Genomic DNA, 17,165 nt, shown 5'->3' on the forward strand with positions numbered 1-17,165 from the left:
CTACATACATACTACATACATACTACATATATACTACATGCATGCTATATACATACTACATACATACTACATATATACTACATGCATGCTACATACATACTACATGCTACATACATACTACATACATACTACATATATACTACATGCATGCTACATACATACTACATGCTACATACATACTACATACATACTACATATATACTACATGCATGCTACATACATACTACATGCTACATACATACTACATACATACTACATATATACTACATGCATGCTACATACATACTACATGCTACATACATACTACATGCATGCTACATACATACTACATGCTACATACATACTACATACATACTACATACATACTACATGCTACATACATACTACATGCTACATACATACTACATGCATGCTACATACATACTACATGCTACATACATACTACATACATGCTACATGCATGCTACATACAATACATTCATACAATACATACATAGACATACAGTACATATAACATAGAGTAACATACTTACCAATACTTGTCACATTGTTCCCCGAAGCCATTGTCTTTTACGGAATAAATATTAACATAACAAACCACAAAAATACTCACCCATGATCCGAAGCAGTCCACGAGTGTGTCCCACGACGATCTTGGGTAGAGAACTGCAGCATCAGCTGATGCTGCCGCTCTCTACGGGCTGCAGGAATCCAATGACGGAAGGTAGGTATCCTTCCGCACTGTATTCCTCCGCCACTTGAAAAAAAAAGTCCCTAGTCTCACTTTATGGTAAAAGCTGTGTGGGAAGTATTGGTAAGTATGTTACTTTATGTTATATGTACTGTATGTCTATGTATGTATTGTATGAATGTATTGTATGTAGCATGCATGTAGTATGTATTTAGTATGTATGTAGCATGTATGTAGTATGTATGTAGCATGTAGTATGTATGTAGCATGCATGTAGTATGTATGTAGTATGTATGTAGCATGTAGTATGTATGTAGCATGCATGTAGCATGCATGTAGTATGTATGTAGTATGTATGTAGCATGTAGTATGTATGTTGCATGCATGTAGTATATATGTAGTATGTATGTAGTATATATGTAGCATGTAGCATGCATGTAGTATGTATGTAGTATGTATGTAGCATGTAGTATGTATGTAGCATGTAGTATGTATGTAGCATGCATGTAGTATGTATGTAGTATGTATGTAGCATGTAGTATGTATGTAGCATGCATGTAGTATGTATGTAGTATGTATGTAGCATGTAGTATGTATGTAGCATGCATGTAGTATGCATGTAGCATGCATGTAGCATGCATGTAGTATGTATGTAGCATGTAGTATGTATGTAGCATGCATGTAGTATGTATGTAGTATGTATGTAGCATGCATGTAGTATGTATGTAGTATGTATGTAGCATGTAGTATGTATGTAGCATGCATGTAGTATATATGTAGTATGTATGTAGTATATATGTAGCATGTAGCATGCATGTAGTATATATGTAGTATGTATGTAGTATGTATGTAGCATGTAGTATGTATGTAGCATGTAGTATGTATGTAGCATGCATGTAGTATATATGTACTATGTATGTAGCATGTAGTATGTATGTAGCATGCATGTAGTATGTATGTATGTATGTAGTATTTTTTTTTTTTTTTTTACATTTAAGTAACACATTAGCCGGATGATGGGACTACTACTGTCCCATCATTGGCTAATGTGTCAATCACTGTCATGGTAGCAGGCATCGCCCGATGGGACTTGTAGTCCCATCGGACGATGCCTGCACAGCCCCCCGGAGCCTGCACAGCCCCCCGGCAGGCCGGCACAGCCCCCCGGCAGGCCGGCTTAGACCACCGGAGCCTGCACAGACCACCGGCAGGCCGGCACAGCCCCCCGGCAGGCCGGTACAGACCCCCACAGGGTGCACAGACCACCGGCAGGCCGGCACAGCCCCCCGGCAGGCCGGTACAGACCCCGGGCAGTCCGCACAGCCCACCGGCAGGCCGGCACAGCCCCCCGGCAGGCTGGCAGAGACCCCCGGAAGGCCCGTACAGACCCCCGAGAGGCTGTACAAGGGCAGGAAAGGGTTTTTCCAATTCCGATACCGGAAGTCTCATAGACTTGAATGGGACTTCCGGTATCAGCATCGGCGATACCGATACTTTTTTTAAAGATCGGCCGATCCATTCCGATCCGATATTTTGAAGTATCGGACGGTATCGCTCAACTCTAGTTATCACCTATCCACGGGATAACTAATTGAATGTTGAGGGTCCATCAGCTAGAACCTTAACCGATCAGCTGAGTAGGGAATTGTTATCCTCAATGGGGCACATTATCCTTAGAATGCTGCAGCAGTGTGCAAACCCGACTTCATGTATAGACATAGAATATAGAATATATATAGAATATATATTGAATGATATATAGAATATCATTCTATATTGGACTGCCAGTAAAAGAGGAGCGCTTGGCAGCCCCATCGGGAATTAAAGGCATTGTGTACTACTAGGTCAGAAACTTCTAAATCTGAATGTTTGGCTCTCATTAATAAAAAAACACTTATACTCACTTCCGGTGTAGACACTCATATTCCTGTTGCTCTTGTCAGGTTGTTATGTCAAGTGAGCCCTGCACCCAATCAGCGCTGGAGTCATGGCCTCCACCTTTGGCCGTATAAGTAATGAAGATGGAGTGAGACCAGCTGCAGCCCTGACTTCTTGTTGATTACTTGTATTTCCGATGGAGGGGACAATGACACCAGCAATAATTGGGCATGTTCCCATGTAATATAACATCCTCACGTGAGCCCCAGAAATACGAATGTTGTCACCGCTGGAGCAGCACCGGCACCGGAGGTGAGTATAGGTGGTTTTATTTTAACTGAAGCAAACAATCAGATTGAGAAGGTGTTGTCTGAGTAGTGGAAAACCCATTTAATGAAGTAGAGGTCAAGCATGTGCAATGTCACATTCTAACAGGGGTAAAATTGGCCCAATCTGTGGATCGGTGCAGGGCCCAGAGGTCGTACCCCACTGATCAATAAGTTATCAGTTACCTATCTCATGAAAACATAGTAACTCGATTTCACCGGAGATCCTCTATAATCTCCAAACAATTCCTGATAGCCTACTAACTTGACTACAACGTTGGTGTGTACAAAATAGTTTAAGTTAAAGAGTTTATCCCACAAAAAATGTTGAACATGTAAAAAATCAATTTGCAATTTTAATCTATTAAGAATACTTTGTGTGGATTGAAATAACTAAGGATTCATTTACAGACAAGACAGAGCAAGATTATTTTGCACGCGTGTACCTGGAAATGCTCTGTTATCCTTTTCAGGATGCTGATCACTGAATGAACAACCAAAAAGCTTGTTCATCTGGTGAAATAATCTTTTGTAGAGATGGGTGAACCCGAACAGTAAAGATCGGGGTCCATACCAAACACCTACCGATCGGGCATGGACCCCGAACACGGACTTTTAAGTCTGTGTTACTGTTCAGCACCTCAAACATCGGGTGTTTACCACTCTGTCATCTGAGTGTCATAACAGAGCGAGAAACACCGGCAGTTCTTATCGGCAGTAGTAAGATCATTTTTATTTTTGTTTTTCTTGCAGGAGACCAGGGCTTCAATGGAATGGGTATTAGGTGAGTATTATTGTTGTTTATTATTTTCTGTTTTTTTACAGGGGACGAGGACTTCAACAGAATGGACGTAAGGTGAGTATGACTTAATTTTTAATTTTTAAATAAAAAAAGTAAAACGGTGTGTATTTTTATTTCCAATAAAGGACTTTATTCTGGCTGTGTATTTATTTAAAAACTTACTGTAGGGTTAGTAATGGAGAGGCATCTTATAGACGTCTTATAGATTTTCGGTAAAAGTGTTAGAAAACATGATAACGATATTTGCTGCCTGGGACCTCCAGGGGCCAAAATATCCTTTAAGTTGGAGATCTTTTAAAATTCTGAAGGACTAAGCACATCCCACAATCAGCCCCCACATGAGCTCATCAAGGGGAGATATGTGGGTGTAAGTAACTTTGATCTAATAAAGAGCAGAAGTTGGATATTGTCCTTTGTCAGTACAGCTTGCTGTAGTTCTGTCTGTTTTCCTATGGAGTACCTCCCTCCACAAAGCTCTGAGCCTTTTCCGTGAAATCAGGTCTAGTAATTTTCTTTCGTTATTCCTTTTTATTTTATGTAATTGTATATATTGTATTGTTTTGTTCCCTTTTTGTATCTTCATGTATATTTTTTTATAAACACTGCCTATCTTTGTGGATTAAATATATAACATTTAATAGCTCTGTTCCTCTTGCTCTGTAAACCGCGCCCCTAAAGCCATACTCTACCTGTAACAGGTGTCCAATCGGCCTGTATAAACGATTGGTGGTGGCAGCTAGTAGCTCTTTTTGTTACTGTGGATCTGGCTGTGACCATAGCAGGGTATATATATGTTCCATGCGTTGGAATTGGAGGTGTATATACCACACACTCACTGTGAGTTCTCCAATAACCGACAAAGTAGTGGAAGCAGCTGTGGCCTCATCCGTCACTCGTCAGTCAACTGCGTAATTGTCCTCACGATTGGAAGTAGTGGAGTTGCGTCCCTTGACAAACTGGTGGCAGAGGTGAGATTTGTGTGATCTCTCCGCTGTCATCTGTGACACAGTGGTAACAGTAACAGTGGTGGGATGTGCTTAACCCCCCACTTTTATTTGTGGCATATTGCTGCTAAATGCACAGAGCTCTGATTTTTGGTGCCCAAAGCGTCCGATCAGAGTAATATCTCTACAGAGGTGCGACATTCCTACTGGGTCCCAGACAAGTAGAGTCAGTGGCTCTGTGAGTGCTGTCATGTCTGACTGTGCAGTACCAGGGCTTCAGAAAGGAACAATAGCACACGTCTGCCAGCCCCAGACACACTGGGAGTGATTAATGAGTGCAAGGGTTTGGTGTATCTGAAAAAAGCAGACACCAAGCAACGTCTCCAGATAATAAGACAGAATTTTTAAAGACAAGGTACAAAGAGTCTGCAATGCAAGCTTACCTCGCAAAGCAAATAAATGATTCTGGTTGGGCTCAGTTATATGGAAACGAAGAAGGAATATCCTGAGAAGTGGACGTGCTCTAACTCTCTAATCCACTGTACTCGCTGGCAAACTTCCATTGGCACACACAGATCTTGGGGGAAGGAAAGATGCCCTCCGTCCCCACAGAAGATCAGTGTGCTGGAAACCAAATTTTAACAATTGATGCAGATCTAGCACAGTTACATATATGTATCATCTATATAGTCTTTTTTTAGGTTGGTAGGAGAGATATAGATTATAGCTAAAGATTAACATTACTGCAATTCTTTTCATCGCTTCCATCTCCGCAGTCATCATCGTGGTCACAGATGAAATCCCGAGGGATACAGTCACTGTTTGCACATTGAAATTGGTTGGTTAAGCAACTTTGGGCTGCAAAGAAAAGACAAGAAACTGACAATGTAACTATATGAATGGACCATTACTACAGTATAAGGTGCATGTGCAGTGCATTGCCCGATGTCTTATTACCAACTCAGGCTTCCATATCTTACCATAGAAATAACGCATCTAAGGCCGGGATCACACATGCGAGAAACACGGCCGAGTCTCGCATGTTAATACCCGGCACTGCCGCCGGCACTCAGGAGCGGAGTGTGCGGCCGTATAGCAATACATAGAGCCGCACACTCCGCTCCAGAGTGCCGACGGCAGTGCCTGGTATTAACATGCGAGATTCGGTCATATTTCTTGCATGTGTGATCCCAGCCTAAGAGAGAGTTGTCAATATAAAGCAGGCTATAGAGAATATTTTATTTATACTCATTCGATCACATAGTTGTGTATTACGGATGTGCATTAAATGATTTCTTAAAGGGTAGTCCACTGCTTTGATAACAATGACTTATTCTGAGGCTAGGGTCTCATCTGAGGGAATGGGGTCGATAATGCAAATCACACTCTGATCAGAGTTTAATCAGAGTGTGATCATAGTGTGATCTGACTCTCTTGGATGAGAAGATAGGGAAAAAAAGTCTCCATCTTCTCCATTCTCTCAGTTCTGGGAAATTGAACTGCACTTAGATGTCACCTGAGTGCAGTTCGATGTTTTCCATGCACTCATTGACTTGCATGGCCGAGAACGATCTGAATATCGGATCAAACTCGGGCATACTGAGATTTTTTCCCCCCGAGACCGGCTCTGTCCGAGGAAGAAATCGGACATGGTCATTGCCCCACAGAATAACATTGATCCAAGTGTGATCTGATGTTTTGTTGGATCATATTTGGACTAAAAATACGGTCATGAGCACAAGTCTTAAAGATGGGTCATTAATACCCAATATCAGGCCTGTAGGAGTCTGAGACCAAGCACCCCAACTGGTCAGATGTAAGCAGTCGTGGAGCTGAACAGCACCGCTCCACAATAGCACAGCTCTTTAACCAACTGGATCTGCTGTACCCAGCAGCTTCTATCTGTCCGATATGGGCACTTAGAACAGTTGATCGGTGGTGGTGCTTGACTTCGTACCCCCACCAATTTGATATTGTGGACCTCTCCTAGGATAGTGGTGGAACATCTCTTCCATGTTAAGTCTAGACTAGGCAGAATTGCTAAGGACTTGCAATCCGCAGCATAATTTACATAAAAATCCACATTAATTACATAGATTTGGTTGTAGAATCACGCCGGAATTCTATATCTTGATGTATCCTAATAAAATCATGTATATAAATCCTAAGGAATTCATGTCAAAATTACAAACACATTCCAGTTTCTGCCAAACTTTCCCGCCAACCTGACTGCGAAAAGGGTAGGGTTCACACTAATAGGCAAAATGGCTTTTTTCTGGACATTTGGAGCATTTGGAGGCAATCATTGGTTTGCAAAATAAAACTATAATAACCCACATCATGGTTAAACTAGAACTCACCGCTAATATTGAAAATGTAATATTTTATTTAAATATCTTGAAACAAATCCAAAGTGGAAAAAAGAGCCGGGCTGAATAAACCGCGCTGACCAGAAAAAAACGCACCTTCGGCAGTCCATATAATAAAAAACTTCTTTAATAAGCCTACGCGTTTAATTGCAAAACCAGCCACTTCATCAGGGCATAAAAAACAATCACAAATTCAGGATATAAATACAATCACAAACTGTTTCAATACACCTTTCTTTGACATCATTTCCTGTGGAAACACCCATATATCATATAAAACCATGTATATAAATAAAAAATGCTTAAATATTGTGATTAAAATCTAATAACATATCTATCAATATCATGGAAATTTTATACACCAAAATAACAAAAAATATATATGATAAAATAAAATGCAAAAAAAATGAACTCGAACCCACCACTTCAGAACAACTCAAAAATGTAGTTTACGTGTCTTAGCCCACTGGACCACACCAAATCCACAAACCCCCTTCAGATCCTCATATGTAACACATACCCCACTCATGTAATCAAAATATGTCTAAGAAAGGTCATTAATTTCATTTAAACCCATTGGTTGGAGTGTAGTTAATTTACATATCCAATAAGTTTCCTTTCTTTTTAAATTTTGTACTCTATTCGGGGTATGTTCGGATACATGATCTATGGGAAGCACCATCAGAGACACAGAACCCTGATGGAACACTGCGCAGTCACGGGACAAACCATGTTTCATATATCCCTTCCGAATGTTAAACCTATGGGAATGAATCCTCTTATGTAAAGGTTGAGATGTCCTACCTACATATTGCTTCCCACATTTGCATTGAATCAGATAGATGACAAAACTGGTCATACATGTCATCCTATATCTGATTTAAATATCTTATTATCTCTGCTACTAGAGAAACAGAATATTTTCCATTCAGAATCAAGCTGTTATTATGGAAAGGGACAAATACTTCCCGAGACTCTATGACAGCACGGATCTGTATGAGCACAGGACAATATATAGAGGACAGAAGCAGGAAAGTTCTTCTCGTGGGAGGTCTTTACTATCTGATAACTCAAAATTAAAGATCACATTTTTAAAGGCTTTAATATAGATCTTCTTGTAGAAGACTTTTACAGTTCTCCACTGAATCGCCTCCAGCATTCATAAGACGAAACCTGAGCAGAGCTACAGAGAGAACTTGATTAAAGGAAATAAATATTCCTTATTTTCCTTCATCTGTAGATTATGAATTTGGATCTTCTCTGATATTGTCCAATTGTGCAAAAACCATGGCAAACAGAGGATCGGGAGATTCACTTATACTAGACTGGTCACAGCAAATGCCGCATACAACACAACTGTTCGTAGGTTTTACAAGTTATATCTTAGTTGATAGATAAATATATAGATAGATAGATAATAGATCAATAGATAGACTAAACAGTCAGTTTGCAACATGTCTTCCCTCCTGAATATTCCATGATCAACTGTGATTGGTATTAATAAAACATGGAAGTGTTTAGGAACCTAAGCAAGTCAGTCACAAAATAGTAGACCACCAAGTGCTGAGCAGCAGGGTGCATGAAAGCTTTGCTGACTCCATAACAGCAGAGTCTAAACCACCTCTGGTATTAATATCAGCACAAATCCGTGCCACCGCTGGGGGCTTCATGGCCGAGCAGCTACATACAAGCCTTACATCACCAAGCACATTGCCAAGTGTCAGATGGAGTGGTGTAAAGCTACCACTGGACTCTGGAGCAGTGGAAGAGTGTTCTGCGCCCTTCTCTTTTTGGCATCTGATGGATGAGTCTGGGTTTGATGCCTGACTGCCTTGTGCTGACTATAATGTTTGGTGGAATAGGGATAATGTTGTGGACTTGTTTTTCTGAGGTTAACACCTTCCCCTCTGTTCAAATGAAGATGCATTTTAATCCTTCAGCATCAAAACATTTGGACAATTGTAGCTTTCAACCTTGTGGGAACAGTTGCGGGAAGGTCCTTTTCTGTTCCCCATGACTGTGCCCAGTGCACTAAGCAATGGCCATAAAAACATGGTTGGGGGAGTTTTGGTGAAACAACATGACCTGCCGCACATAGCCTAGACTTCCGCCCCATTGAACATGTTTTGGCATAAACTAGAACTGAAATTGTGATCCCAGTCTCTCCTCCAACATCAGCGTCTCACCTCACAAATGTTTTTCTGAATTAATGGGCAAACAATCCCAGATACATTCTAAAATCTTGTAAGAAAAAAAAACTTTGTAGAAGAGTGGAAGATTGTATGGCTACCAAGAGATCAGCACTACATTAATGTCTATGGAAGCCATAAAAGTTCTTGTAAAGGTAATGAGTAGGTGTCCCAATTCTTTTGTCCAAAACAGATAGGGATAGTCTGGCCAGTAATGATATGTGATACCATACAATCTGATCACTTACTGCAGTTGGCCTCATCGGAAGCGTCGCGGCAGTTGACAAGCCCATCACATCTCTGACTTGTATTGAAGCAGGCTCCACTGGCACAGGAAAGCTGACTGCACACAGGGTATTCTGTAAGTATAAAGTGACAGGCGTTTCCAATTAGCACAGTTAAGAAGTCAGCGCGTCATTATTTTTATTTCTGCACTTTCACTAGTTTAAAGTGAACCTGTCACCAGGTTTGGCCGATATAAGATTCAGCCGCCACCTTTCAGGGCTTATCCACAGCATTCTATAATTCTATCTGACCTGTAAAGGCCCCTTTACATTTAGCGATGCACCAGCGATCCCGACCACGATACGGCCCGGTCAGGATCGCTGGTGCATCGCTAAATGGTCGCTAGTGAGCTGTCACACAGGCGGATCTCACCAGCGATGTAGCGATGCTCGGCGGTCGTACTTACCTTTCAGACGAAGCGATGACCGCCGTCTTCCGCCCACGTCCATAGCTCGTTCGTCGGCGCCAGCAGGAAGCCAATGACGAGAAATGGATGTGGACGATCTCGCACGATCAGCGATAGCCAGTGGGGGAGCCGGGTGGAGGTAAGTATCACATGTAGCGATATCGCTAGCGATATCGCTGCTGCGTCACAAAATCGGTGACACTTTAGGAATATCGCTAGCGATAATGCTATGTGTAAAGCCCCCTTAAGAACTGAAAAATAACTTTTATTATACTCACCCGGGGGGGGCGGTCCGGTGCGGTCCAGTCCGATGGGTGTCACAGGTCCGGGTCTGGCGCCTTCCATCTTCTTATGATCGCCGCCCTCCTGCTTGCTTCTTGTGGATGACGTGACTCTGCATCATTCACACAGGCTCCCCGGAATCGCGCTCCTGCACAGGTGTACTTATCTGCGCTGTTGAGGGCAGAGGAAAGTACTGCAGTGAGCAGGTGCCGGGAAAGGTCAGAGAGGCCCAGAGCCTGCGCACTGCAGTACTTTGCCCTGCCCTCAACAGGGCAGATAAGCATGCTTGTGCTGCAGCGCGATGCCACAGAGCCATGAAGCAAGGAGGAGGGCGCCGATCATAAGAAGATGGGAGGAGCCGGACCTGTGACACCCATCGGACCGGACCGCCCCCCAGGTGAGTATAATAAAACTTATTTTTCTTATCTTGAAGGTTGGATCGGAGGTTTATCTACAACCCTGAAAGGCGGTGGCCATATCATATATCGGCTAAACCTGGTGACAGGTTCCCTTTAAATCTAGTACTGGAGAAGGATGTTATCAGTATCATGGATGGCAAGAAGAACAAACACATCAATCTTGGAGCAAATCAAGCCAGACATGTTATGCGAAGCAAGGATCACGAAACTATGAATTTCCTACTTTGGATACATCATATGAAGAGAGCAATAACTGGAGAAGGACATCATGGTGGGAAGAATAGAAGGAACAAGGCGATCTGGAAGACCAGCAACCTGATGGCTTAATACAATCAATATAATGGCGGACAAGACCCTGGTGACCTATCTAGGATTGCACAAGATCAATCTTCCTACAATCCATCAAATCGACATGGCTCGAGATTGAGCCAAAGGCCATTAAATAAATAAATGAATAAATATCTTCTAGTTGAGGAGCTTATTGGGAATTTCTTGCAATCTAATAATAAAACTGGTAACATACAGAGCAGTTAAATAAAGAATGACATAAAATAAATTTCATTTAGGGTCATCTTTAGAGAAGATCTATCAATAGATTTTACAATTATTAAAAAAAAAATCTCTTAGACCTGATGAGGCTGGAGTAATTACTTGAAAATACAGGTCAAAATGATTATGCAATGGTATAAATTGATAATTAAGATGAGCATGTTAATGCAAAGCATTGGCCAGGAAAACTTTGAAAAAGGATTATACAGCCATCTTGATGTGGATTTTCAAAGTATGTACACCAGCCTCAGCAGGTCTGACAGATCTATTTAATAATGGATGAAGTTTATATTCTGAAATCTGGTGACAGATTTATTTTATTTGCGGTTCTCATGAGTTAAAATGAGCAATAAAACACTTTTTTTTTAAACCTCTGTCTGTATTAAAGGGCTATTCCCATCTTGGTAAATGATGGCAACCTTTGAGATCCCTACCAATCCTGAAAATGAAGTGGCAGCAGTGGTGAATCGAAGCTGCTTCCCCTCCACAATTTTTTTTTGTGTTTCCAGCCGCCATGTGCAGAACAGCTCCATTCGTGAATCAGTACGGATGCAATTACCCGCATAGCCAGCCGACTTGTAGAACCGATGCCCGTGGCAAACCTGTGAAATGGTGGCAGCATTGCCACCCCTTCATTCTCACGATCGGAGGGGGTCCATGAGGTCGGATCCCAAGACAACATTAAACGATTGCTCATTCCAGGTACTGGTACCCCATTAAATGTGACAATCTCTCAGTCAGGACCGCCATCCATTAGCCAGTGCAGGGAATCTTTACAAGTCCGTGCATTGCACACACAATTCATTGATCCCAATAGATACCATGTGATGCTTCCTTGATGGTCCTGCAGGTAAATTAATTACTTACTGACAGATTCCCCCAGAGATTACTGCTGATGATGGAGGTCCCATCAGGACATATGCAATCATCTTTTTTTTTTAGAAAAGCTTTTCAGAAAAAGGATTAAGTAATAGCAGACAAGCCCTTAATTTACACCATGGATTTTCAGAGGCACGAATGGAAGATTAGGTAAAATGATCCACGATTTAAGGGTCAAGGGTGAAAACATGATATTCAGCAACTAAGCCACCACAGGTTGCATTGAATCGTGTAAGTAACATTTCTGGATAGAGTCTATCTAGCTTTCATGAAATGAATTTGCATCAGAAAGTTCCCATGACATCACACGTGGTGCCCAAAGCTCCATATTACTGAGTGTTGCGCTGCGGAGCATTATATTCTATATTTCCTAGGGATGAAGTCCTATGTAACTGTCCCATGTACAGTCATGGCCAAAAGTTTTGAGAATGACACAAATATTAATTTTTACAAAGTCTACTGCTTCATTTTTTCTAATGGCAATTTGCATATACTCCAGAATGTTATAAAGAGTGATCAGCTTAACAGCAGTTACTTGCAAAGTCAATATTTGCCTAGAAAATGAACTTTATCCCCCAAAACACATTTCAACATCATTGCAGCCCTGCCTTAAAAGGACCAGCTAACATCGTTTCAGTGATTGCTCCATTAACACAGGTGTGGGTGTTGATGAGGACAGGGCTGGAGATCAATCTGTCATGATTAAGTAAGAATGACACCACTGGACACTTTAAAAGGAGGCTGGTGCTTGGCATCATTGTTTCTCTTCTGTTAACCATGGTTATCTCTAAAGAAACACGTGCAGTCATCATTGCACTGCACAAAAATGGCCTAACAGGGAAGAGTATCGCAGCTGGAAAGATTGCACCTCAGTCAACAATCTATCGCATCATCAAGAACTTCAAGGAGAGAGGTTCCCTTGTTGCCAAAAAGGCTCCAGGGCGCCCAAGAAAGACCAGCAAGCGCCAGGACCATCTCTTAAAAGTGTTTCAGCTGCGGGATCGGGCTACCAGCAGTGCAGAGCTTGCTCAGGAATGGCAGCAGGCAGGTGTGAGTGCATCTGCACGCACTGTGAGGCGGAGACTCTTGCAGCAAGGCCTGGTCTCAAGGAGGGCAGCAAAGAAGCCACTTCTCTCCAGGAAAAACATCATGGACAGACTGAAATTCTGCAAGAGGTACAGGGAGTGGACTGCTGAGGACTGGGGTAAAGTCATTTTCTCTCATGAATCCCCTTTTCGATTGTTTGGGACATCTGAAAAACGGCTTATTCGGAGAAGACCAGGTGAGCGCTACCACCAGTCTTGTCTCATGCCAACTGTCAAGCATCCTGAAACCATTCATGTGCGGGGTTGCTTCTCAGCCAAGGGAAGGGGCTCTCTCTCAGTCTTGCCTAAAAACACAGCCATGAATAAAGAATGGTACCAGAATGTCCTCCAAGAGCAACTTCTCTCAACCGTCCAAGAGCAGTTTGGCGATCAACAATGTCTTTTTCAACATGATGGAGCACCTTGCCATAAAGCAAAGGTGATAACTAAATGGCTCAGGGAACAAAACATAGAGATTTTGGGACCATGGCCTGGAAACTCCCCAGATCTTAATCCCATTGAGAACTTGTGGTCAATCATCAAGAGACGGGTGGACAAACAAAAACCTTCAAATTCAGACAAAATAAAAGCATTGATTTTGCAAGAATGGACTGCTATAAGTCAGGATTTGATCCAGAAGTTGATTGAGAGCATGCCAGGGAGAATTGCTGAGGTCCTGAAGAAGAAGGGTCTACACTGCAAATATTGACTTGCTGCATTAACTCATTCTGTCAATATAACCTTTTGCTACTCATAATATGATTGCAATTAGATTCCTGTATGTGATAACAACATCTGACAAACACACATAAAAACCAGAGGCCAGCAGATCATGTGAAAATATAATATTTGTGTCATTCTCAAAACTTTTGGCCATGACTGTACATTAGATAGCTGTCAGCTGTCATTCATTCCAGGGAACGCACGGCCGAGCGCTCCCTTTGTTCTGTATGAGAGCACCGTTGTCCAACTCCACTGGTAGAGACTTATCTCCTGAAGAACAAAAGGATCGGGTCTTGGAAATCCAACAATACGGACCCTTCTTTCCCCCGATATCATCTTTTGGAGGAGAATTGGGAGGCCCCCCCATACATATTAGACTGTTGGATGATCCGGCAGGGTTTGACCAACTTTAATCTAATGTGTATAGGTGCCTTGAATGGGTTGTCCGGCCTTGGGCTACAAGTGTACAGTCATTCTTTTTGACTCCAGTGTCGGGAGCCGTGAGCGAGTGACCACAAGTATGTGATTTGCATATATGAAGTCACGTGCCAGCTTGTTGTACATGGCCTCACTCAATGCAAGTGTATTGAGTAAAATTCAGACACAGTCTAGTTGGTATGTGGTCGGAAGTGTGCAAATTGCATATTTGCGGTCACATGACCGCCCGCTCCCAGCGCCAGCATTGGAAAATCCTCATAGCATGTAGTGCACGCGATGTGAGGATTCACAAGTCTGAAGTCACATAGAGTGACTGCAGACGTGTAGCCTAAGGCTGGACAACACCTTTATTACAGCATGCAATGGACTCCTTAGGTGCATATGAAATCATACCTGTGAGATGCAGTAATGGTCCATGGCTATTAACACTAATACTGAAGGCAGCCCAACTGATCTAAACTTTTTTTTATTAGTCTGATTTCACATATCTGTTATTAACAGTACAAGTACAGCCTCCTTTATGCCTATAGAACTGTTGAGTTCGGGTTTAGAAACTTGTAGTCGGTTCAGACATCGGAGTCTGATGCATGAAAATTATTATAATTATTATTATTTTCAAAATTGCAAATTCCCCAAACTAGAGTATTGTAATAATGGCATTTTCCAAATTATCACTATTATTACTTTTCATTATTAGAAATCCGGATGCATAAAAACTAATAATGATAATTCGGAAAACACCATTATTACAATATTCTAATTTTAGGAATTTGAAATTTGCAAAATAATAATAATGCCGGGTGATTAAAAACTAATAATAGTGATCATTTGGAAAATATCATTATTACAATACTCTAGTTTTGAGCATTTGCAAAATAATAATAACTAGCTTGGCCCGTGCAAAATTTTCACACATTGGCTGTTGGGGGCGCAGGCAATTTCAGAAAAAGCAAGCTGGTCAAATGTAAATGTATTTCATGAGATGATGAACACAGACAGGTATTTATATATGTAGATTGGTAATACAATATATTGGTTTTATAAGTAGACCCCAAAAAAATGTCTTCCAGTTGAGGTGCCACCTGCAGGTCATTGTTTCTTTCTGCAGGTTTATGAAAATGAATGTTTAAACTGTATTTAGTGATAAAATTGTGAATGTGGGGTTTGTTTGGCTGTTTTCTTGCTGAAGGGAGCAAGTTTACCTTTCAAATGGTGTATCATGTGTGTGTGGGGCGAAGTGATCAGCGAAAAAAGCAGTGCATGTTTACAAATGTGTTGGTAGTGTGCTTTGGGGTATTAATGTTCAAACAGTATTTTGTGATCAAATCGTGGATGTGTGGTTTGTTTGGCAATTTTCTTGCTGAAGGGGGCAAGTTTACCTTTCAAATGGTGTATCATTTATGTGTGTGGGTGCAGTATGAACGGGGATACAAAGGAATCACCGAAAAACAGTGTTTAGAAATAATAGAATAGATACCGGGTGCATAAAAACTAATAATAGTGATAATTTGGAAAATACTATTATTACAATACTCTAGTTTTGGGAATTTGCAATTTGCAAAATAATAATAATGCCACCTATACCAGACCAGACATTCTTACCCCCTGTAGATCAGTTTCTATACATTTTGCATTCCTCCTCTGTCATTGCGAACAGTGAAATGTAAGGAATGTTATTAGCACTCGGAGCCTCCAATGGTCATTTCCCATAAAACAGCAGCACACTGTCTGATGAATAAGACACTTCATCTGCTCTAATTAAATGGGTAATGGCTACAACATTGCTCAGATGTTTATCTACATCTGCATGGGTAGTTTTTCCTTCCCACTAATCCCATTAGCTGCAAAGTGGACTGAGCTTTAAAAAAAACTTTGTCCCATTTTATGACATGTCCAGGAGCCGAGTTACTTAATATTGGGGAATTTTTCAGTTGACTGGCCTCTAATGTACCACAGTGAGAGGCAAACTGGAGTTCTTATCTCCTGTGCAACTTGGATCTGTTTGCTAAACTATCCAAGACATGATCATGACTCGGCCAAGAATAGTGTGTCCCGCTCCTTGGGGATCTCTTTACTTTAAAGCACCAGTAGGACATTTGGAGCTAAAAAAAAAAAAATCTCCTTGACTTACTTGGGGATGGTTTCCTCTACTTAATTGAAATGCTTTGAAGTTAATCCAACAGATAGTTTTTTTTTTATTTTCTCTTCTGTTTTCTACAAAGTGATTTAGAGGGAGAAGTGCTGAAGTCGGTAATAGGAGTCTGTACAAGATCCTCCGCTTGAACCTGATACATATCTTCTTTCAGAAGGACGTTGCTAAGGCAATGTTTTGTATATACACGTTTTAATGAAAGGAGAAGAACACATTTTTTTTCTCATTTACAACATTTAATATATTGAATTACTTTATATTTTTTGGAATAAAGGAAACCTATTAAATAGGACTTGTTAATTGCCATGAATTTCTAATTTTGTTTTTTTATTACCTGGTACAAATGCTGCTGTTTTCTTGCAGACGGTGTAATATGGACTGCCTCTTTTCTGTATGTAAATCTAGACTAGTTAGCCAAGTGGGCATAGCCATCAATTCATATTTATGAGACTCACACCCACTTTACTAACAAGATTAGATATATGCAAGGTAACAGCATTTACATTAGGTTAAAAGAAAGTCACATTTATGACAAGTGACAGGTCCGCTTTATAAAAGACTCACGTAAGGCCGGGGTCACACAACCGTATACTCTCATCCAAGAGAATCGGGATGATTATGCTAATCATACTCTGATGAGAGTTTGATCAGAGTTTCATCAAAGTGTGAATTGATCCACTCGGGTGAGGAGACGATGGGAAAAAAAATACTCCATCTTCTCTATTCCGTGAAAGTCAGACTGCACTCG

The 17,165-nt window shown here is 41.2% G+C and overlaps 1 protein-coding gene across 1 annotated transcript in view; it reads right to left on the bottom strand.

The window, feature by feature from the left end:
• LRP2 (LDL receptor related protein 2) overlaps positions 1 to 17,165 on the bottom strand; it is a 281,363-nt gene that overhangs the window by 148,083 nt on the left and 116,115 nt on the right. The window contains exons 5-6 of the mRNA XM_073545810.1: positions 9,448 to 9,558; positions 5,386 to 5,499 (exon numbers count right to left, since the gene is read on the bottom strand). Coding sequence (XP_073401911.1) covers positions 5,386 to 5,499; positions 9,448 to 9,558 — 225 coding nt within the window. The remainder of the gene's footprint in view (positions 1 to 5,385; positions 5,500 to 9,447; positions 9,559 to 17,165) is intronic.

This window comes from Dendrobates tinctorius, unplaced genomic scaffold (assembly GCF_039654945.1).
Source record: "Dendrobates tinctorius isolate UK_male_01 unplaced genomic scaffold, ASM3965494v1 ptg000143l, whole genome shotgun sequence".
Lineage (NCBI taxonomy): Eukaryota > Metazoa > Chordata > Amphibia > Anura > Dendrobatidae > Dendrobates > Dendrobates tinctorius.